The sequence below is a fragment of the Stegastes partitus genome, unplaced genomic scaffold (genome assembly GCF_000690725.1).
Source record: "Stegastes partitus isolate 25-593 unplaced genomic scaffold, Stegastes_partitus-1.0.2 Scaffold983, whole genome shotgun sequence".
Taxonomy (NCBI): domain Eukaryota; kingdom Metazoa; phylum Chordata; class Actinopteri; family Pomacentridae; genus Stegastes; species Stegastes partitus.
The window spans coordinates 147,759-170,280 of NW_007578714.1; the positions used below are offsets into that span (position 1 = coordinate 147,759).

Below are 22,522 nucleotides of genomic sequence, written 5' to 3' on the forward strand. Positions count from 1 at the left end.
GTTTTCAATCAGAATCATGTATTTTTTCTGTCCTCTTGTAGCAATAAAACTAAATAGTATACAATTTATGTTTAGATGCATGTGCACTGCCTTTCAAATGTATATGAACAGTGGAGAAAATCGATTGTGATGCTATGTAAGATATTTGATTTTTGAGATTAAAACAACAGTGAAACAAATATTGAGCATATACATATAGTAAAATATATATATTTAGTTTCTTGAATATGTTTTTTATTAGAAATCCAAAATTAATTTAGCAAAATAAAAATATTAATAATCACTATATTTGTGTCTTAGGAGTATGTAGTCGGTGACATTAAACTGCTGCTGTGTTGTCGCCTGAAGACTACACTGACTTTATGTTGGAGACATAAATGTCCTGGTGTTCTGTTTTATGGTTTTGGCTTAAACTACACACAACTTGCTTTCTGACCATGTAGACACTAAAATATAAATAACAATAATACTGTATATCAACAGCATCAGTGAGTTGTGAGCATGTGGGTGATTGCATACTTTCTTCTGTTACTTAGGCTTACTAATTCATTTGGACTTCTGTTTGGATATTTTTTGAAGACACTTCAATCATTTAAGGCAGGAAACATTTAAAGGGAAATACACAAACAGATTAGCACTGGTGTTGTGTGATGAACTTCCACCACAGACTGAAACTAAGTGCAGCAGTGTCAGTTACAGGAAAAGTGTCAGGTGACTGTTGAACACACACACTGTCGGAGGGTGGTCCTGCTTCATTGATCCTACATACAGAAACACTTAGACCTGACAAGGACAACCCTGCTCTCTAGCAATGGCCTGCTTTCAGTTTTCACTTCTGTTTTATCTCATGCTGCCAGAGGTCTCCAAATACACACACACTGTACATGTTTCAATTTGGTTCAACAACAAGAAGAATTTATTAATACAACAGCACATAGAAAGTCTTGATTTGTGAATACCTCATTTCTAATGTATGCAAAGTCAGCATGGCAGAGGCTTGCCCTTAAAACTAGCAAATCTTAAAAGACTCCAAAAACTAACCTAGTACATTTATTAGTCAAGTAACAGGTATTTATATAGATATTTAAAATAACCCACATTGACAACTTTTTCAGAAAAAAAATGTTGCAAATTTTTTTTTACCTTAACCCTACAATATTATTTATTTATACAAATGTATCCGATAAATTCAAAATTAAAGTTAAGAACCTACAATAATATATATATTACACAAATGTACCTAAATAAGTTAAATGTTACGGTTAAGAACCTACAAGATGATTTATTATGTATACAAAAAAAAACTGTTTATAGGTCTGATAAAATTAACCAAAATCCTTCAAAAACTGGACAATAATATTATTTATTATCTTTATTAATTAACTCTTTACTACATTTCTAAGAAATCCATGACATAACTCTTTAATTAAGCTTAATGACAATGAGGGAAATTTTTTAACTTCAGGAATACTTTATTTTTTAGCACACAGGGCACAGTTTTTGTTGCTTTAATTTGTTGACATTTGTTCAAAGTTTTGCGACTAAAAATCTTATTTTTTTTGTTTGTTGTCTTTCGTTTACGCATGCGTGAGAAGTCATCCGTCCCACCCGCGCAGACTCTGCTGTTGTCATGACAACCAGCGCTTACAGGAAAGTTAAAACTCAAATCTGACTTCTGACAGCTGAACTTTTCTTCTCTTACAAAACACAATAGTTAATGTAACGTTGACTCTACGCTAAATGTTGCTGTAGTCAACTGGACTCGGGTGAATTGTCTTCAGGGAGGCTACGCCCCGGATAAAATGCTGTCGACGACCTGCGGAGGTGTCGCGGCAGATGCGATACGAGAAGGTGCGTCGTCTCCCTTCGCCTCAGCCAGCGAAAAGAGACAAGGACTCGGTGTTCAGGAGTGGCTCGACGGGTCCAGATATGAGGGAGAGTTTGTAAACGGCCTTAAACACGGCAGAGGAAGATACACCTGGATAAATGGAGAGGTAAAGTGAAGTTAAATGATAAAGAGCCAGGGGAAAGATGCATTAGAGCATTTTCTCCAGCTTAGCTTAGCCAAACTTTTAAGTTCCTTGTGTAAATTACAGAAAGGTCCTACATAATATACATTTTTAGTCCTGTCAGTTTTTCCTGAAATTTAATAAAGCAGGTTGCTCTCTGAATTATTTGTCTCTTCCTTTGTGTAGTCCTATGAAGGCTCTTTCTACAAAGACTACAAACATGGAGATGCACTTTACTGCTGGCCCACAGGCCACAAGTTCATTGGTAAGTTCTACCTCAACAGAAAGGAAGGATATGGACAGCAAGTGTTCCCTGATGGAGCCACCTTTCACGTAAGCTGAATGCATGGTTGACAGGTGTTATTTTTCATATATTTTTTGCTTGTAAATAACAGTTAATAGCAGCGAACCTCTCCTGTCCTCTCAGGGTCTGTACCACAATGACCAGAGGTTTGGTCCAGGTGTGGTTAGCTATTCAGACGGGCGACAGGATGTGGGTCTGTGGCTCGGGGGGCGCCTGCTGAGGTTCTGCACCCCTCTAGAAGAGGGCTTTAGCCTCAAGAACTTCCCTGAGTATGCTGCCTGCATGGACTCATCTGTTACTGCAGACCCTCTGACTCAGGTACATGCTGAACACTGTCCCATCCATGGGTGAATAATCTAAACGTCTTCATTTTTGTATACATAGTATGTTCAGTTTGAAATAGGGACATCCCAGTTGTGTGCACATTCAACTAAAATGTTTTAAGTAAATGTAACTACAGGTCGGAAAAGTATCTGCATATAAGTCATTTAATTAACTTTTGAAACATTCTTTTGAAAGCCAATGTTTCAGTCTTAAAAATCTTCCTTACACAAGCATTAAAGGGGAAAAAGAGGCATTTCTTACCTAATCTGCTCAAATTATTGTCACTTTTTGGTAGGCAGGTCGCAAGGAGAACAGACGACAGAAATGCAATCCAGAAGCATTTTTAGAACACAGGACAACATTTCTCGATCCTGTGTTAAAAGTATCCGAAAAATGACACTTGTCTTGTTAGTGACTGATTCTCAGATAGCCTCCACAAAAATTATACAACACTCATCTTAAAGCGAGAAAGCGAGAAAAGAAAAAAGGAATATATTTAGCACACCTTTAAAATATATAGGGTTTACACAAGAAGGTTTGATAGATGAACTAGATGTCACAAAATTTTACCTCTCTTCTCCTTATAAGCCACAGTTTCACTCTCATGATGTACAAACGAAAGCCAGGACAAACTGTAGGCTAAGTTACTGATATAATGAACTACTGTATGAGCTTTGTGACTTAACTCATTACAGATTAGTTACCTCTCCTCCCCCCTCAGGTGAATGTAGACAAAGATCTGCTGGCAAATGAGAACGCTATCCTGCCCCCCGGCATAGAGAGTTACTCAACAGATGGTGACCACTTGCCGCTTCCCCCTGGCCGAAGAAGAGAGTTGGACCAACTCTTTTATGGTGAGCTGTGGGAGCCGGATGCTCATCCACACCAAGGCTGTGAGAGGGACCCACTCTCCACTCTGCCCTTACAGGCCCGCATGCAGGCTCACATACACAAACACAGGTGAGGCACAAGATAAAAAAGTGTTGGTTCCAAACACAATGTATTAAGAACAAGAAAACACACTCACACAATTGTTATGGCTACAATACACCTGCATATTTGTGTGTTTGTCTCTCAGACTGCAGGCTGAAAATGTGGGCTGGGATGTGGCAGCTGCTCTCTCTATGAACAGGGAGACTTTTGGTCCTAAAGGGCCATTGGAAGTCAGGTCCGAGCTTTTGATTCAACACGCCTCCCAAGGGGAATTGCAAGCTGTGTCACAGATCCTCCGGACTGGTTTGATCCACCCTGATGTAACAGATTCACAAGGACACACTGCATTGATCGCTGCCACGGTAACATATGATTCATTATATTTTACATTTTGTTTGTTGATTTAGTCAAATTTTATTTTTTTATTTGATTGTTATCCATTAACAGTGAAAGCCTTCAGAAGCATAAATTGTCAAACATTGAACAATTAAAGTTCACAAGCACAGCTAGATACAAGTTTTAGATGTTATCGTTTTTAAACTTGATCCATGGATAGTGTCATAGTTTCTCTGACTGTTTTATCTGTGTTGTTTTTCTTCACCTGTCAGGTAAACTGCCACAATGATGTGATACACCTGTTGTTGGATATGGGTGCTGATATTGACAAGTTGACCTGCGAAGGCTTGTCTGCCCTGGCTGTGTGCCATGTCCTCTACTACCCTTTCAAGTCTCTGAACACCGCTTTGGTTGACCCACCTGCCAAAACTCCAGTAGGATTGTGCCTAATGTAGTTTGTAGAATTTTGTTTGATGGCAATGTCTTTTGGTTGCCCACTACTTTGATCAACTATCAGATGAATTGTAATTAAATTATGTTAAAACATGCATATATCCAACACAAGTCACAAAGACATTTTTGGTCGAACCAAAAATGAAATTTCTTACGGAACTGTACCAATATTGCCAAGGTGATACCATAGACGAGTGATCTACTGATCTTTTGTTTAACAAATGTCTCAAAAACTTACATGATAACTTGTCATCAGGTTGTGGAATCTGCATCTTCATGTGCAAACAGCCTCCAGATCAGCCAAGTTAACGTCACTGCGGACACACCTATACTCAACAACAGACCTCAAACCCCCGACACAGCCTTGAGGAACCAGAGCCATCTCGCTGACCAGTAAGAATGAATCCAGTAACACTTGTCTCACATACTCTTGAGAATAAACGGTATATAATTTGAATCCTGTTATGTATAGTGGGTATTTTCCACTACCAAGAACTGAGACACAGCAAAGTCACACATAATGGTCTTGCAAATATTGTATTCATAGATTTGTCCCTTCCTACAACATTGTCACCACCTTTTGGCCAGTTATGAAGTATGTCTCTAAAACAAGCCAGTTTGGGTTCTTTATGTTCTGTTTTTCAGGACATCAGAAGAACTCACAGAACACATCTCACCTCAGAGCAGTAAAGTGTCCATTGACAGTAAATTCATCACAAAGCGCTGGGTTGGCCGAAACGAAAAGGTTGCAAAAACTGAACATTTACAGGAGGAGAAGAGAAAAGAGAAAAGTGGAAAGGTTAAAGACTGTGAGGAGACAGAAAGAGAGGGAGAAGAAAGGAGCTTTGAGGAGGATGAGGAAGACAGTGAAAGGGAGGAAAGAACTGAGAACTGTTGTGATCAAACATGGGAAAATGAAAAAAGGGAGGTAAAAGGTATGTTAAGAGAATTTAAAAATGGGGAAACAAAAGAGAAAGACGTTGAGCTTGTTGAGAACAGAGAAACTCAGTCAAGAAAAGAAAATATGGAGGAGCAAGAGGAGGCTGAGGAAGATGTGGAGCGTTCCATCGAGGTGCTGGATTGTCACATCAAACTGGGCAGTGTGAAGTGGAAAGAAACTCGAGCTAAGGTAGGAGAAAGAGTTCATACTGTACATAATGCACGGAGATCCCCTCCTGTAAGTGGTTTGATAAGTTGGTACTTGTTTTGATTTGCTTTTGTCTATTTCTTTGTGTGTCTGCTGTAGAGCAAAGACAAAGATGTGACCCCAAAACAGTCCTTTGACTCTGCTTGTTCGCTCAGTAGCTATAACATCCAGGTGACAGAGGAAATGATGCAGCGGTCGGCAGAAGCACTGAGTCGTACAGGGTTTCCTCAGTGCGCCGACACACAGGGGACTGTACGCAAAATGGCTGCCATGAAAATTGAGTCAGTCCTGTTTCTCTGTCTGTTTTCTTATTTAATGTGCTGTTTGTTCTGTTCTAATAATACTGATGTTATATCTCCCTCTGTGTATATGAACATTTGATGTGTTGCCTGTGTGATCAGGCACCGTGTTCGTTTAGACACCTTGAAGCTGTTATTGGAACGGGGAGCTGATCCCAACGCAGCCAGGGTCCCCTTGCTTGTCCTCTTTTTAGCCATTATGGCTGCAGACACCGAGGCTGTGAGGAGACTGCTGCTGTGTGGAGCTCGCACTGATATTCCCCTCCCACCAGAGGTAGGAATTTACATTTTGACATGTTAAATCAAAGAGAAAAATAATGACAGTTATATTATATCCCTGTATATCTCATCCTTTCTGTAGAAGAAAGGTCTGTATCCCCTACACGTAGCTGCAGCGCTGCCAGGTCCCACAGGCCCCAGAATCACAGAGCTGCTGCTGCACACTGTCCCTGACCCAGACGCACGGGCATGTGACCAGGACGAGGTCTATGAGCCAGACAGGGTGTGTGTGTGTGTGTGTTTTCATGCAGTGAATTTTTTTAGGATCCTTAGTAGTGAATGTGTTGGTGTTATTACAACTGGTATAAGAGTGTTTGTTACAGATTTCCATGAAGACCGAGGAACCCCTGAGCTCCAGCAAGAGCCCACATCTCAAAGAAGGAGGCCGAACTGCGTTGCACGTGGCCTGCCAAAGAGACAGTGACTATGTGGTCAGTGAATACTTTGCACACAGTCACACCCACACGCATCATCACTCATATGAGACATGATTCGAAAAGATTGTGGAAATCTATAACATCACAATGACAATAAAAAAAAGATACGTTTTGCACAGAAAATGCATTGAGTCCATTTGTATGTCATTTGAATTTAAACAACATGGATTTTTTTTATCAGAAAAAAATGAATAATTACCTTACTGCTAAATTCAATCTTTGCATGACTGTAAGAGACTTTGTGCAAGGCAAAAAAACATGTACAAGGTTTTCTTATAATAAAATTTTGATCCATTTAAATGACTTGTGTTTTTTCCCAGAATGCCAGTAAAGTGGTAGCCCTCTTGGTCTCCCACAGCGCCAGCACAGACCTCCTGTGGAGTGGACACTCACCTCTCTCTCTGGCAATAGCAAGTGGCAATGAGCTGGTACAGCCCCTCCACACACACAGATTCACACACGCACATGCACACCAAACCTCACTTACTCCCAGACCTGTTCCTTGTCCTTGCTCAGGCGGTGGAGGAGCTGTTGAAGGGGGGCGCAGATCCCAGCATACCCCTGGGCCGCAGGGTGGGCAGTGCTCTATGTGCCGTCGCCAACATCAACTACCACTTAGGTGGCAACAAAATTCAGCTGGTACAAACAGATACACACACACTTATATGTGTAGATGAAAATGTTTCTCAGACTGATGCTTAACCTCCTCAAGGCATGCTGCAGAGTAAATATCCCACTAGTCACCTGCACTAAGAGCACATACAGCCAATTTATTTAACAAAGCTAACATTAGGTATTTTCTAAACTTTATATATGAAAGTTTTTTATGTACAAAACACCAAAGATAACTGTGTTCCTGATGGCTTCAAATGAGTCAAACTGAAAGCTGGACTGGGCAGAAATGTGAAAAAGGTAAAAGGAACTCTTCTCTATCTATCCTAAGCCCCTCTCACCAGACGGACACGGACATACAAGGTGTGTCAGAAAAGTTTCAGGACTGGTATCACAAAAGATATATTTCAAATTCCGACTACACATTTCCCCATTCAGACAAAGTAATCCCCCTGGAGTCTAACACACTTTCCCAGCCTTCTCTGCCATGCCACCATGCACTCCTGGAAGGATTCGTCCGGGATCCTCCACAGCTCCGTCGCCACAGCCATCTTGATGTTGTCCACGTCTTCAAAACGGGTCCCCTTGATGACCCCTTTGAGATTGAGGAAGAGGATAAAATCCCATGCAGCCAGGTGGGGTGAGTAGGGAAGTTGCTCCAGCACTGCAATGTTCTTCTCAGCCAGGAACTGTTGGATACTCAGGGCATTGTGAGCAGGCATGTTGTCATGGTGAAGCAGCCACAACTTGTCCTGCCACAACTCTCGCCTCTTCTTGTGCACTGAACGAAGCAAACGCCGCAGGATCTCTTTTTTGACATGCTGGTTGATCGTCTGAAGGGGAAAATTCGTAATTTTCAGTTTGGGTTTGAAATATATCTTTTGTGACATCAGTGCTGAAACTTTTCTGACATACCTCATATACACACATTTCAAACATGCACACAAACCCAAACTAACATGAACACAAAACTGAAATAGTCACAGCTGCAGGTGTTAAACTTTGGCTGTGGTTAGCTGATGTCTAAACTATTAGCAATATTTTACACAGCCACTCATTGCCAGCTTACAATAAATTTACTTTTCTAACCTAACCAACCACTTGGCCTACTCTGTGCACTGTAGGTTGTGCCAGCTTTAATTTAATTCAGTACCCACTCTTTATTACTGAAATGATTGTATGCCTCAGCATTCATTTTCAAAGGAAGATAAACATTTTCAGGGTTTTTTGTATATGGGTCTTCAGGGAAAAAGCAGTTGCTATGTTGATGCTTTGAGAAGAATTAGGCTGAATCATGTGTGTGTCCTTGGTGTAGTTGGAGATGTTAGCTAAGGCTGGCGCTGACATCTTAATGCCAGTCATGGTGGGCGATGTCGTTGGATCTGCAGTTGACTATGCACACTACTCCTTCAGCCAGGTAATCCACCATTTGTAAATATACTATACATTTCATTTGAATTTAGTCAAATGCAAAAAATTAACAGTAAATCATATTTTTGTAAACTTTACATATTTTTTTTCTTCTCTGTCAAAAAGTTGTTGATTTAACTTTTCTTTTTTTTAAGCCATAGTTTTTGGTATTATAGCACTAGGCTGCATTATATTGACAGATGCATCTTGCATCCATTATGTGTACCAATGCTGGAGGACAGTGAAAAAGCATGAGAAGTTTTTTTGTGATTTAGTTGATTTGTAATTCCACCTGAATAGCTGTCTACCTGATATATGTTACTCTGTAGGACTTGCATATTGCCAAAACTCCTTTCCACATTCTGAGCAAGCGGGAGAGGGAAATATTCAAAGCACGACGCCAGCTGCTCAGCAAGATGGGAGAGTTGCTGAGACAGACTGCTGGCCAGAGGGAGAGACAGAATCTAGAGAGAGAACAACACCTTACATTGAATAGTCAGTGCAGTGCATTTATGTCTTTTTGAAGGCAAAACAAATATTATTTAGTTTATTATTGTCTTTGCGTATTGCTGACAACGATATCGTGTGTGTTTTGTTGTGTGTGTGTGTGTGTGTGCACTGTATGAATGTAGCAGGTACCACGAGCTCAGAGAGGATTGCACACACAGGAGGAGAGGCCAAGTCTTCTAACAGGCCCCTCCTCAGCCATGGAGGCTTACAGGAAAAAGCAGAAAACTGCAGGTATACATACTTACACATTCATGTAAAGTGCCTGCGTGTTTTCTTTTTTTTCTGCTGTCTGTCATTTAAACTTGTACTTTGTCTAAACCTATTTCCAACTCTCTGTGTAAATGTTTTCTTAGGAAACCAGTGTTTAAGTTCTGCTATCACTGCGGCCGCTCTGTGTCTGTGAAGCTGACTGCATGTTGCCGCTGCCACAAGGTCTTCCACTGCTCCATGAACTGCAAACATAAAGCCTGGGATGAAGGACACAAGGAAGAGTGTATCCGGGTGTCAGGTGGGAATCAGGCTGTCTCCTTCCAACAGTTACAAGCCAGCAAACCAAATCAACACCAGCCCTGATATATTTCCCCACAAGCACCAAAGCTTAAACCAAAAGTACCACAAAACAAGCTTTTAATAAAATGAAAATATGTGACTTTGTCATAGTGTTTTGAATCTGTGATTCAGCTTTGATAGGTAAAATTATGCATTAGATACCAATAGATAATGTACAATATCTGGGAAATGCTAACATGGTTTTATCTGCTGGATGAACAGAGCATGTAAATACTTTGTCTATCTGTCTCCCTGAAACCAGCCTCTGCTGATGGCATCCAGAAGACTGTTGTGTTTAAATCCCCAACAGGCCAAAGGCCCTCAACTGTCACGCTGAAAACCAAAACAGTCCCCAGGCCACTGAGTGTCAAGTTGAAATCCCACAGATTACCTGAGCCCTTGAGCATGGCAGAGAAGGACTTGGAGGACCAAGTCAACCTGAATGAAAACTACAGCTTCATCTGATGGACACTAAAAATTCACAGCCTTACTAATTCATCATTTACCAAGAATAACAATGCATTTCTCTGACATCACTTCTTTATATGACTCTGATACATATTTGTGTCAGAGTTGTATCTCGTTATTTTATACACATTATGCAGTAGGTTTGCAATCTGTAATAATTTTGAATTACTAACGTAATATTGTCTGCTTCTTTTTGTGCTTTTGCCAATGAAAAATTGCAAATTCTGACTGGCTGAATCCAAAGGGAACTAATACAAGATTTTGACATATAACGTCTTTTATGCTTTTATGTGTTCTGACTAATGCCTTTATTATTGCTGGTCTTCATTATATCAGCTCAAATAAAAAGCTGAAGACAGTGTAATTGTATGGTTACACATTACAAAACAATACATTGCTATTTATAAAAATTCAGATTTTGGATGTAGACATTATTTACAATTTTGGCCTGTAATTCACATGTAGTGTAATATCCCTTTTCTCTAGTTTTACTGGTTAACATGTGTTAATTAACAAAACTAAAACACTTGACAACATTTTGACTTCTGCCAACAGATCAGACTTTTACCAACAGTAAAAATGACATCTGAACATTTCTGATCAACTTTATTGTATTTTTGAGGGATTTAAAAATACATTTTCCCATCAAAGTATAAATAAAATAAAAATTCATCATTCTCTGAAGGCTCAACATGTGAGTTTTTTGTGGAGTTTATCTTTTGTCCTGTCTTCGTTAGTTGAATTTCTGTTATTTCTGTTCCTTTTCTTCCACACAGGGATCACTTTAGGCTTGATTTTGAATCTTCATGCCACTGTTACAGTATTGGCGAAAGACCTCATTGCCCTTCCAGCCTAACTTCTTCCACTTCCCTTCTTCAACTTCGTCCAGTTATCAGACACAGATGTTCTGACAGCAGCTGCTCTGGAGTTTGCGTCTCACACAGTTATTTTATCGACAGCATGCTCGACAGTGACACCGAGGACGTACACATGGAGGTCACTGGCCCTGTGGAAGAGGAGGAGGAGTACTTTGATGCCGTGACAACTCTGTAGCTCAGGTGGTAGAGCGGGTTGTCCACTGATGGCAAAATTGGCAGTTCAATCCTCCGGTCCTCCCCACATGCTGAAGTGTCATTGGGCAAGACACTGATGGCAGATTAGCGCCTTGCTCTGTCACCATTGGTGTGTGAATGTGTGTGTGGATGGGTGAAAACACATTATAGAGCACTTTGGGTACCACTAAGGCGCTATATAAGTGCAGACCATTTACCATTCTTGAATACGTGACTCATCTTTCATTGAATTTTAATTGTAGATGAAGTTTGAGTTTGTAAAAAGTTACTCAAAAGTAAAGTTTTCCTTTGACTATAATAGATGTACAATGTAGAGATTCACGTAATAGATGGAGTACTTTAGTTGCAGTTACTTAATTGAATTGAAGTGATATGTGTTGATTGAGCTGAATTTATGCAATATATGCATTATATTGAATTGAATTATTCTATTGTCCTGATTGTATAATTGTAAACATGTGGTTTAAGTCCCCAGATGGTCACTAAGACAGTGTCAGCTGTGACGGGTTTGTGTACCACAGTTTGTTTCTGTGGATAAAATACTCCGTGATTCTGATTAAATATTTAAAAAGTTTGTTAGCTTAAACTTCATTTTTTGTCACATTCATGTAGTGAAAGAATAACTGAATGGAACAATCAAGTATTAACAGATGACAATAAAACAATAGGAAAGACAGTAAGAGTAGAAAAAAGATCAAAAGCTATACAAATGTCTGTCTGTACAAGGTGTGTTTTTAAAAGCTTTTTAACTGTAAATTTGAGCTCGTTCCATTAGCATTGGGGGTAAAACAGCAAAATCACTTTGTTTTAAGCTGGGATTGTGGAACTTTTAACAGAACTTTGATCTCTAATCTGAAGTGTTGAGATGCAGAATAAGAAGTTAAAAGTTCATGTATGTTTGTGGATAACAGAACTGAAGCAGCTGGAGGTCCAGGTAGGTCAAACATGAAAAACCAAATGATGCAAAGTCAAATCCAAAAGGTGATAAATACAAAAAAACAGAACACAAGGCGGCTTTAAGAGGAAGAACAGTGGTGAAGAGACAGAATATAAATCCAGAGAGACGTAATGAGGAACAAACAACAAAATCCAGTTTACTGATGTATCCCTATTCTACAGAACTGTTTCTATTTGTGTCTTTCTCTTATCTTTTCATGTACAAATTCTAAGAGATTTACTTTCATAACTTCCAATGGGAAAATGTGACACCCTGATTATTTCACTGTTGTCTTTCCTGCAGCACCACCCTCAGGTCAAATGTTGCACAAAGCATCGTCAGTATATTTGAATTACATTTAGTACTAATTTATTGTGGTGTGCAATGAACAGCGTGTCTCTGTGGTTACAGTTTCTTCAAGTTGTAGCTGAAGTGCCAAACACTGAGCCTGAATTAAGAATCTCACTAGGTCTCATTTCCAATGGTGGAGGACGTATGCAGATTATTTAAGTAAAGGTGTCGGTACGACACTGTGCAAAGAACAGAATACAAGTAAAAGTTTTGCAAAATATGACTTTAGAAAAATTACAGAACTTAAAACATAAATTTAAAGAAAAGTTTTTATGAGATTAGTCCTACAATAATGTGATTATGTTGAATTAGTTTTACCTACTTTGTATACTGTTATTATTAATATTGTTACTGGTATTTTAGGTGAGTGTTTACCAACCTGGTGGTCAGGCCCCTCCAAAGACACACAACAAAGCTTGAGGATTTTAAGATGATTGATGAGACTGAGAAGTGGAAAAACAAAACAAGTTTGAATAAATGCTGAGAATTCTCTCTAAACTTTGTGTGTGAAATACTACGAAGTTAAAACCTAAAGAACTAAACCTCTAGATCTGCAAGGTAGGGCGTTGTAGTAAAGCAGTCCGTCACATAAAATTAAAACTTGCAGAAAAACTTGGCCCTGAGCAGCATTCGGCCTTCCAACACGACCTGAAACTTACAGCAAACGTGGTTAAGAAATGTTTTTAAAAAAATAAAAAACGAAACAAAACAATATAAACATTTTGGAGCAGCCCAGCCAAAGTCCAGACCTTAATCTCACCCAGACAGTGTTGAAGGAACTGAAGACCAGAGTGATGGCAAGGAGGCCTTCCAACCTCAACGACCTTAAGATTGTCACAAAAGAGAAGTAGAATAAAATTCCAGTTGAAAGTGTTTTTTGTTTTTTTGTTTTTAACTGTTAAGCTGATGTGGTTGCAAATAAAAGCTTTGTCAGTGCTTGTTGAGGAAAAGATTGAATGATTTTGCACATTGCATTATTTGTAAAAAAAATAAAAATAAAAAAATGTAGAAAAAATAAAAATACTAAAATGAAATAGTTATGCCCACAGTAGTAACCACAGTGTCCTACTGTCTTTTGTCAAGTCTCTGTCATTTTACACCTTATGATCAACCAAAAATTCACTATAAATCCAAATTTTGGACGGGTTTGAATGACTTTGGGCTTCAGTTAAGCGTTTTTTGTTTTGGAACTCTTCAGCACTCATTCAAATGTCTGGTGTTCTGATGTAACACTTAGATCTTCGTAATAACATGATAATCAAGTGTATTTGTGCAGAGAAAGGCGTGTCAGTACTTTAACAAGCTGTGTTGGCAGAGTGAGCTTATTGCTTGTTTGTTTCCTGACATTGCACACTCATGAGTCAGCTGGAGGCGGACCCACATGGACCAGGAACACACTGTCGCACTGACAGCTACTGGATACAACTCCTGACCGAACTACAGCTGGAGTCTTAAGTATTTCAAAGGAGACTCGAACGAGCTGCTTCACAAATAGCGTGTGAATAAAATATTCAAGGGCTGGAAAATGAGCACGGATCTGGAGGAGCAGGAAGACGAACTGCTCGCTCTGCAGAGTATCTTTGATTCGCAGGAGTTCGTCCGAGATGAGCCGAAGTGTGCCGGAGAAATCCGAGTGTCTGTTGAGCTTCCTCCGGACTTCAGTGTGGTTCTGAAAGAAGGTAAACCTGACAATTACAATATTGAGTATGTTGTTGTCTTTCGATACTGTGCAAATTATACTTTCTGCATGATTTGCATGTATCGCTCCTCCTGAGCACATATAATGATGTAATCTATGGCAACCCTTTAAACATTTACCCAGCAGCCTTAGTGACAACTGTATCCACCTGCTTTCTGGCATATTACATTTCTAAACCAACATATCTGTGATGCCATTTTGAGTAGCAGAAGTTTTAATGAGATATTTCTATTAATTTCTCACCAGTCAAAATGTTAACTTTTAATGTCTTACTTGTGGAAATGTCCATTGTAGAGATCTGTAACCTCATTACAACCAGTCAGCTTGTACCACTGACCTTTTTTCATAATCAGTTACAGTTATCTACAATTGACATACCTGTAATGGTTCTAATTAGTGATATCTACCACTCAATTCTCAACATTTCAGTTGTCACTAGTGGAGATGTACATTTTTGATATTCAGGATTCAAGAAAGTGTTTAAATTCAACAATAACAGATTTCATGTGTTTCAAAAGCTATAACCTTTAACATAACACCAATAATAACAGAGTTTTTTAAAAAAGGGGGGAATATTTGAGTAAATATACATTTTTCTTGTATCTTTAAGCAGCATTTAAGCAGCACTGTTTGCCCATATCATGCCCACTTTCCCTCCCCTGTCAACACGCCTACATTGGCAAAAAATGAAAGTTTTCTGCTATTTTGTGAAAGACTTTGGTCATCTTGTGATACTGTTTGTCTCCCTTCAGGTGATTCTCTGAGGCAGTATGAGATTTCATTCCTGCCACCTCTGCTTCTGACCTTTGACCTCCCCCATGACTACCCATCCTCCTCCCCTCCCTCTTTCACCCTCACCTGCAGTTGGCTGACTCATCCACAGGTAAACAACACAAGCAATGTGGGTCAGTGAAAGCAATGCTGCTCATACAGTTTTCCAGTGTGTGTGATTGTCATAAAGACAGAGATAAATGCAGATTGCAGACATTCAAGAAAGATTACATCAGTTTATCTGCCGTCTCCTCCCACAGCTCACTGCGTTGGATGCTCAGCTCACTGATCTCTACCAGGCCACTGGGGGCGCTGTGGTGCTCTTTTCCTGGGTGCAGTTTCTCAGAGAAGATGCTCTGAAGTTTCTAGACATCCACAGCCTGCTGGAGCTCCCCTCTGATGAACACAGCACTCAGCTCTGTAACCAAGACAAAGAAAATGCTGCGCTCTCAGAACCAAATAGTAATGAACACACTCCACAGTCTGAACCCACCGATGACCAACGCTGTGATGTGTCAGATCCATGCCAGCCGGACCTCTCTGGATCATCTTTGCAATTTCAGGAGAATCCTTCAGCCTCAGATGGGAGCAGCACAGACTCTCAGGGAGCTTCTTCTTTAGACTCTCACCAACAAGAGACGATGGTCCAAAACCAAATCGCACAGGCTTCAAATGTGACAGAGGCTGAACAAACCATCCAAACCTCCGAGTTTCAGGCTGACTATCAGGATGATCTCTCTTCAGCAATAGGCCCAAGTGAACAAGAAGCCGCTTCTCTGCCCGTCCACCCCAGAAGTTCTTCTCCAAGTCAACACCAAACCTTTTCTGATCTCTCCTTAACACCATCACAGGTGCTCCTGTCCCAGATTTTGATCTACAATGCATCCCAGGAGCAGAAAATGTTCGCCACCACCTTGTTTGACTGTGGTGTTTGTTTCATGAGCTGGCTCGGTTCAGAGTGCGTGCAGCTCTTCGGATGTGGACACATCTTCTGCAAGCCGTGTTTGGGCGAGTTCTGTAAGGTCCAGATAAAAGAGGGCAACGTCCGGGGAGTCACGTGTCCTCAGGCAGATTGCGGTGCCACCCCTACACCTGCACAGGTAGAGTCCTCACTCATACGTCTGTTCTCTCTGCATACCGCCGAGTGTTTCTGAAAGCTCTTGTGTTTTGGGGATGATGTGCAAGGATGTACAGTCGTCCTCAGATGTATTCATACCCTTCCATGAAAGAAAAGGCAAAATTCACAACAGTCACTCAAATAACTAGAAACTGAAAAAAGTAATAATAAATAAAAATTTGCTAAATTATAATTTAGTCAAATAAGACATTGCTTTTAAATTGTGGTTGAAAAGAATAATAATTTAAAAAAAAACTGTCCCAGACAAATTAGAGCACTTTACTGATGAGCAGTGGCCAAAATCCAAACACCTGTCAACAGGTGCAGAAGTCTGATTGAGAGTTACAGAAAACACTTGATTGGCTTAAAGGGATGTTCAACAAAATATTAGTATACAGGTCCCATCATGCTTGTTTTGTTTTTCTTTTCTTTTTATATATATATATATATATATTGGCGCAGTTGGTAGCACTGTTGCCTCGCAGCAAGAAGGTTGCCGGTTCGCGTCCCGGTGGGGGCACCGGAATCTTTCTGCGTGGAGTTTGCATGTTCTCCCCGTGCAGCGTGGGTTCTCTCCGGGTTCTCCGGCTTCCTCCCACACAGTCCAAAAACATGTTGAGGTTAATTGATGATTCTAAATTGTCCGTAGGTGTGAATGTGAGTGTGCTTGGTTGTCTGTCTCTAAGTGTGGCCCTGCGATGGACTGGCGACCTGTCCAGGGTGTCCCCTGCCTTCGCCCTAAGTCGGCTGGGATAGGCTCCAGCCCCCCCGCGACCCTAGTGAGGATTAAGCGGAGTATAGATAATGGATGGATGGATATATATATATTTCTGTTGAACCACAATTCAAAAGCAATGTCATGATTTTCTTTTTTTCTTTTTTTTTTTTAATTAATTATTACTTTTGTCAATTTCAACTTATTTCAGTGACAGCTGAACTTCTTAATGGGAGGGTATGAATACATTTGAGGATGACTGCATACATTTTCTTTTCCTTTTTTTCTCCTTTCTTTAGTGCTGCACAGAAAAAGATGCAATACTAAGGGTTAAGAAGAATCCTTACGAGTGTTATTTAAATGTGCTTGAAGCATCAAAAACACGTATGCAAATGGAAAACCTTTTCATAACCATTTTCCCCTTTAACAATGCAACATAAGTTGCGAGGGATGTGTTTTTATCCCCCATTTTTACTTGTCATCTGTAAAATAACTGATAAACGTGGTAGTTCAATAAATGTAGTGGATTAAAAAAGTACAATATTTTCCTCTGACATATGGTGGAGTAGAAGCATAAAAGAGCATAAAATGAAAATAGTACCACAAGTGCAGTGTATGAATAAATGCACTGTTGTGGCTTCAGGCAAGGATATGTTACCTAGAGAAGGCTGCCTGTGACCTAAAGTAGGCATCAGATCGGTTTCTATATTTGTATGCAGGTAAACATTAAAGTAAAGCCTCCTTACGAAACCTAATGTTGACCAGGGTTTTACCAGTTTGATTGTATCACGTCTTTCAGGCAACACAATGAATAGGGAATGTCCAGGGTGGGCCAGATACACAAGGTATACTCATGGATGAGCTTCAGCTTTCAAAGGAGTCTAATGTTCCTTCAAATGGGACAGTTTAACACCTCAAGCCCAGTGACGTCCACTTAGCTACAACTCAAATCCAATTTAAAAGAAATGTATTTGATTTCTAATTTAAGATCTAATAGTAACAACGAAACTATGGGATGTACGTCATGGCATGTTTCGAAACTGGAAAACAAAAGCTCTGAAAGGCTGAAACTCAATGTTTGAGAGCTGGAAATCTAATAAAAAATGTTTTCCAAGTTTAAAACTTTGAAAGCTTGCATCGTGTTTTGATCGACTGCAAAAAATGGTCTCTGCAAACATGACTTTTCACTGTTTTCCCTCTTCACACTTTTTCAAACTTTTATATTTGTGTGTCCCTATTTCATAGTTTGATTACGGTCCTTCTGTACGTGAACTCAGCGGAGCTTTCAAAGGGTGAGCCTTGGCCACATCTCATTGAGCTGGATCTCTCAACTGTACAGACTTGCTTCCACCGTTAGGGACATAGTGTGGACTGAGCAGGACATATTGCAGAGACAAACAACTTTGGCATTTCTGGCATCCAAGTCAAGGATATACACACCGAGAACAATATATTTGTAATCAGCTTATTTTTGGGCTATTTAGTGACAAGAAGTCTTTTGCATTTTAATTTGAACTAACTTCTTTGACCTCTTCTTTTCCTGTTGGGCAGGTGAAGAGTCTGGTGGGAGAGGAGCTGTTCGGCCGCTATGACTACCTCCTGCTCCAGTCTACTCTGGACAGCATGGCTGGTACGTTTCCCTCACGTTGTTGAAAAAACGTATTCAATGCCTTTATACATTATTTAATTTCTCTGGAAGTCCAGGCATAAATGCTATATTTAGCCCGGTCTTGGTTATAAAGAAGCACTGCGATTATCAATGAGTCTCCGCTCATGTCTCTTCTTCACTTCCCTCCTCTCAGATGTGACATACTGTCCTCGCCCTTCCTGTGCTTCAGCTGTCATTGTGGACAAGTCCAGCACTGCAGCGATGTGCTCTGTGTGCAGCTTTGCCTTCTGTGTGAAATGCAAGAAGACCTACCATGGAGCGCAGGACTGCCATACAATGAAGATAGGAAATGAAGAGACAGCTCCAGAGCAGGGCTATGCCAGTCTGCCACAATCACGAGGTACTCACAGATACACTGTGTGTCAGAAACAAAGGCTCATTAAGATCACAATATTCAGTAATAGGTACAACTTGTGTGTGAATGCTTTACACCTAAGCTGAGCCTTGTTTTGTTTGACAGAGAATACATTTATTCATCAGTACTTAAAAGCAAGAAGCAGAAGAAGCAGGGTGGAGATGTCCCAGTTTTAAATCTCATGTCAATGCCTTGCTCCATTTTTGCATAAATCTAAATGTATCAACCTTTGTGAAGGATTAAGGCTACTTTTCATCTCTCACAAGTAGAACTGAAATGATGATTATGAATGATTAATTGACAATGATTAATTTTTTCATCAACAGTTGAATAGAATGTTAATTAGAGCCTATTTAGAACATTGTTTGATCATTTTCAAGTGACAAAGTATTAAATCACTGGAATTTTCAGCTCTCAGCTGTAAGGATTTGCTGTTATTGGCATCTTTTGGAATCAAAAATTTCGGATATCATACAAAACAACACAGGTCTGTTTTAATGTTAATTGTTTTGTGGAGAAGTAATTAATTATTGTAGTCAGACAGATAACGGATAATATAAATATGTTGTTAGTTTTGTATCTTTTTAAAATTACTAGATATAAATTGTAGTGAAATTTTGACTTACAGCATATTAGTAAAACTGAGAATAGCTTTAACACCATTAAATATTCTGTAAATCTGTAGTATTAGATGCAAAAGAGCTGAAGCTGTACTACACGAGTTGTAAATGTATCAAAAACTGAAACTGTATTTTATGTTAATAGACTGTGTCTTTTTTCTTTGCCTAAAACTAAAAACTATTCAGCTTATCCTTACAAATCAGTAAACTAGATAAAACTTTAAGGCTTATTGACATGTAGAGTCATTAAACTACCAGATTAATTAAACAACAGACCAAAAAAAATTTAAATAGTTTTATGCAACAATGGAAGCAGATGACACCAGGCTCATGTTTGGATAGTACAGACAGTCAGATGTTAGAAATAACAATCCTAGGTCAGGCTTTGAGTACAGAACCATTACTTGGTTGAATGTGCAGTCTCTGTGGATGTAGATGTGTCTGAAGCGGTACTCTGTGTTGCTGTGTGTCTCAGTGGCGCAGAAGGCTATTTGGGATGACTATTCCAGCGCAAGCAAAGAAAGGAAGCGCCTCCTGGTGAGCAGATATGGCCGCAGCTTCATTGGAACTTTGCAGATGTGTCTGAGCGAGGACTGGATAACTGAAAATTGCAAGCCCTGTCCTCACTGCTTCTGCAAAATACAGGTATTTATTTACCCACCAGTTAGCGTTTATTTTTCACCCATACACAGAAACTCACGAGCACAGACGATCACATCTCTCCAGGCAGCTTTTAACTGCTTCGAAAACTTAATGCAGAGAAAATTTCAAGTCTCCATATCAGTTGCATTTCTAACTGTTTTATTGTTGTGTGTTGTGTTGCAGAAGACCACTGGATGTAACATGATGTTGTGTACTTGGTGTAAACAACGGTTCTGCTGGAGCTGCCTCGCCAGATTAGGACTGAGTTCATATGATCACATTCCGGCAAATGCCTGTGCAAGTCATAACTTTGGCAGGTGATGGACATAAAAACAGATTTAATGAAAAACAAACTAGGTCTTTTCTTCAATAATAATCTGGAGCTATTTGCTTCAAACACAGTTTGAAACTGTGCACAATAAAGATTTGAGGCTATATGATTTTTTAATAAAAATCAACAAAGAAAAGGGGCAAAAACTGAAATGATTTTCTTCGCTAGAAAATTGAATTTTAAAACTGTGTGTCATACTGTGTGTTGATCAGTAGAGGGAACTAAATAACAAGAATGACAAACCAACTTGGGCACGCTGGCGTCTAAGTTGACAAGCGATTACCTCTATATCAACAAATTAAAATTGTCCTTAATCAATCAATATTTATTAATCTAACAATACTTTGCTGTAAACTTTACTGTGACATGATCATTTACATATTGCAAAAGGTGAATAGTCTATAAAAGAGATTGCCCTGTTCCTCCCCCAGGTGTGATCAGGATACTGTTCTGTCAGTATTTATCAGTCAAGCTCATATTTATTTTTTCAATCAAATGTTTGGGCTATAAAATGAGAAAAAATAGTGCCCAGAGCCTATGGTGATGCCTTCATGTGCCGTCTTTTGTTTAACCAACAGTCCAAAACCAAAGATATTCTCTTTAACTGTCATAAAAGACTAAAAAAAAAAAAATAATGTTGCACTTTACTTAACTGTTGGTCAGTCAGTTGATCAAGCAGTTGGTGCCGCTCCAGTGTTTTGTGAATCACTTTTTAAGATTCTTGCAATGTCTTCAGGAGTATCAGATGTGCAATACATTTACTGTGGTAATGTTATAAAGCTAAAAGATAAAAGTGCACTATAAAATTATCACTAGAACTTTTAAGCACAGGGAAAGCAGGCTGACATACAGCCGGAGATGCTGTATGTGCGGCGAAAGCTTCAAACCTCTGCTCTGCACAGTTTACACGTGTTATATTTCCCTCGAAACAGCAGTTTACAGGTAGCTCTTGGGCGTTTGGTATCCACTCACTCATTGATTTCCTGTTTTTGAAGCGTCCCCCTCCCTTCCTCCCCTGTTCTGTCATAACAGTGGAACAAAGACCAGTGTTGCATGTCCCCAGGCTGCCTGCAGCATGATCGGAAATCTACAGCTGTCTCTCATATTAAAGCCAAAGTGTTTGTGCTCCTCCGTCTCTTCCAGGAAAAATCCCAAGTCTCTACACAGGGGTCACTTCCTCATAAATGTCTAAACAACTGTTTGCCTTACTGACCCGCGGTACTGTAGCAGGGTCTGGAGGACTGTAACTCAGACTCCGACTGTGTTTGTGTTTGTCCAGTCTCCTGGCCATTCCTGTGAGACTGAAAATACGATTGGAAAGGCGCACAGAAAAGAATGGCAACAAGGAACATAACAGATAACACGCTTAGAAAATATAATACGGTACTTGAGAACAACAAGAACTAAAGCTGACAAATTGAAATACCATTAAGAAAAAGACCAGATGAGGAGTAAATAATGCAGAAATCCCGGTCACAGGAAACTAACGAGCTTTAAACTCACACTGCATTAGCTTTGGCAATAATTGGAGCAAGATTTGCCTTCAGCATTGAATCTTGCAGAAAAAAAAAAGACTAACAATAGACCTTGCACAGAGGACATTTAACTTGTCATGGCGGGAGAAGCACAGGCGAGGTACAGTTGTTGCTGCTTTTGTGCTATGACAAGCTAACATGTCTGCTGTGGAAAAAGTCTACTTTGCTGCGGAGGCCCAGCAGAGAATGTCCGAAATATTCATTAAATGGCTCAAATGTACGAGAAAAGAAACTACTAGCAACACATACTGATCTGTTAACTCAGCTGTACACCTGAAAACATAACTCCTGTCAGTTTTTAATTGGTTTTAAATCCATACAAGGAGCAAAACAGCGCTGCAAGGTGCCTTGCCTCGCAGCAAGAAGGTCGCTGGTTCGCGTCCTGGTGGGGGCACCGGGATCTTTCTGTGTGGAGTTTGCATGTTCTCCCTGTGCAGTGTGGGTTCCTCCCACAAGTCCAAAAACGTGTTGAGGTTAATTGGTGATTCTAAATTGTCTGTCTCTAAGTGTAGCCCTGCGATAGACTGGTGACCTGTCCAGGGTGTCCTAAGTCGGCTGGGATAGACTCCAGCCCCCTGTGACCGTCGTGAGGATTAAGCGGTGTATAGATAATGGATGGATGGATGGAGCAGAATGC

The 22,522-nt window shown here is 39.9% G+C and overlaps 2 protein-coding genes across 2 annotated transcripts; both read left to right on the top strand.

Annotated features, from left to right (window-relative positions):
- Positions 1-1,788: 1,788 nt before the first annotated feature.
- ankmy1 (ankyrin repeat and MYND domain containing 1) lies at positions 1,789-10,339 on the top strand. Its single transcript, XM_008294668.1, has 20 exons — positions 1,789-1,994; positions 2,196-2,342; positions 2,437-2,631; positions 3,232-3,271; positions 3,354-3,597; positions 3,716-3,932; positions 4,179-4,340; positions 4,616-4,752; positions 5,359-5,488; positions 5,606-5,787; positions 5,908-6,079; positions 6,167-6,307; positions 6,408-6,515; positions 6,842-6,949; positions 7,038-7,160; positions 8,449-8,550; positions 8,873-9,009; positions 9,225-9,284; positions 9,407-9,561; positions 9,865-10,339. Exons 1-20 carry the CDS (start codon positions 1,803-1,805, stop codon positions 10,065-10,067), a joined length of 2,955 nt encoding a protein of 984 aa, XP_008292890.1. The 5' UTR covers positions 1,789-1,802; the 3' UTR covers positions 10,068-10,339.
- Positions 10,340-13,735: 3,396 nt separating this feature from the next.
- LOC103366818 (E3 ubiquitin-protein ligase RNF14-like) lies at positions 13,736-21,922 on the top strand. Its single transcript, XM_008294656.1, has 7 exons — positions 13,736-14,110; positions 14,883-15,013; positions 15,162-16,001; positions 18,285-18,363; positions 18,536-18,742; positions 19,853-20,022; positions 20,203-21,922. The coding sequence occupies exons 1-7, from the start codon at positions 13,957-13,959 to the stop codon at positions 20,338-20,340; spliced, it is 1,719 nt and encodes a 572-aa protein (XP_008292878.1). The 5' UTR covers positions 13,736-13,956; the 3' UTR covers positions 20,341-21,922.
- The last annotated feature ends 600 nt before the right edge of the window (positions 21,923-22,522 follow it).

What these genes read in the sequence shown, in the direction of transcription:
- ankmy1 (XM_008294668.1), top strand. Translation starts at nt 1,803, where the DNA reads ATGCTGTCGACGACCTGCGGAGGTGTCGCGGCAGATGCGATACGAGAA. An exon ending in CACACTACTCCTTCAGCCAG is followed by an intron (nt 8,551 to 8,872) that starts GTAATCCACCAT and finishes GTTACTCTGTAG; the next exon opens with GACTTGCATATTGCCAAAAC. An exon ending in AGAGTGTATCCGGGTGTCAG is followed by an intron (nt 9,562 to 9,864) that starts GTGGGAATCAGG and finishes CCCTGAAACCAG; the next exon opens with CCTCTGCTGATGGCATCCAG.
- LOC103366818 (XM_008294656.1), top strand. Translation starts at nt 13,957, where the DNA reads ATGAGCACGGATCTGGAGGAGCAGGAAGACGAACTGCTCGCTCTGCAG. An exon ending in TACTCTGGACAGCATGGCTG is followed by an intron (nt 18,364 to 18,535) that starts GTACGTTTCCCT and finishes CCCTCCTCTCAG; the next exon opens with ATGTGACATACTGTCCTCGC. An exon ending in ACTGCTTCTGCAAAATACAG is followed by an intron (nt 20,023 to 20,202) that starts GTATTTATTTAC and finishes GTTGTGTTGCAG; the next exon opens with AAGACCACTGGATGTAACAT.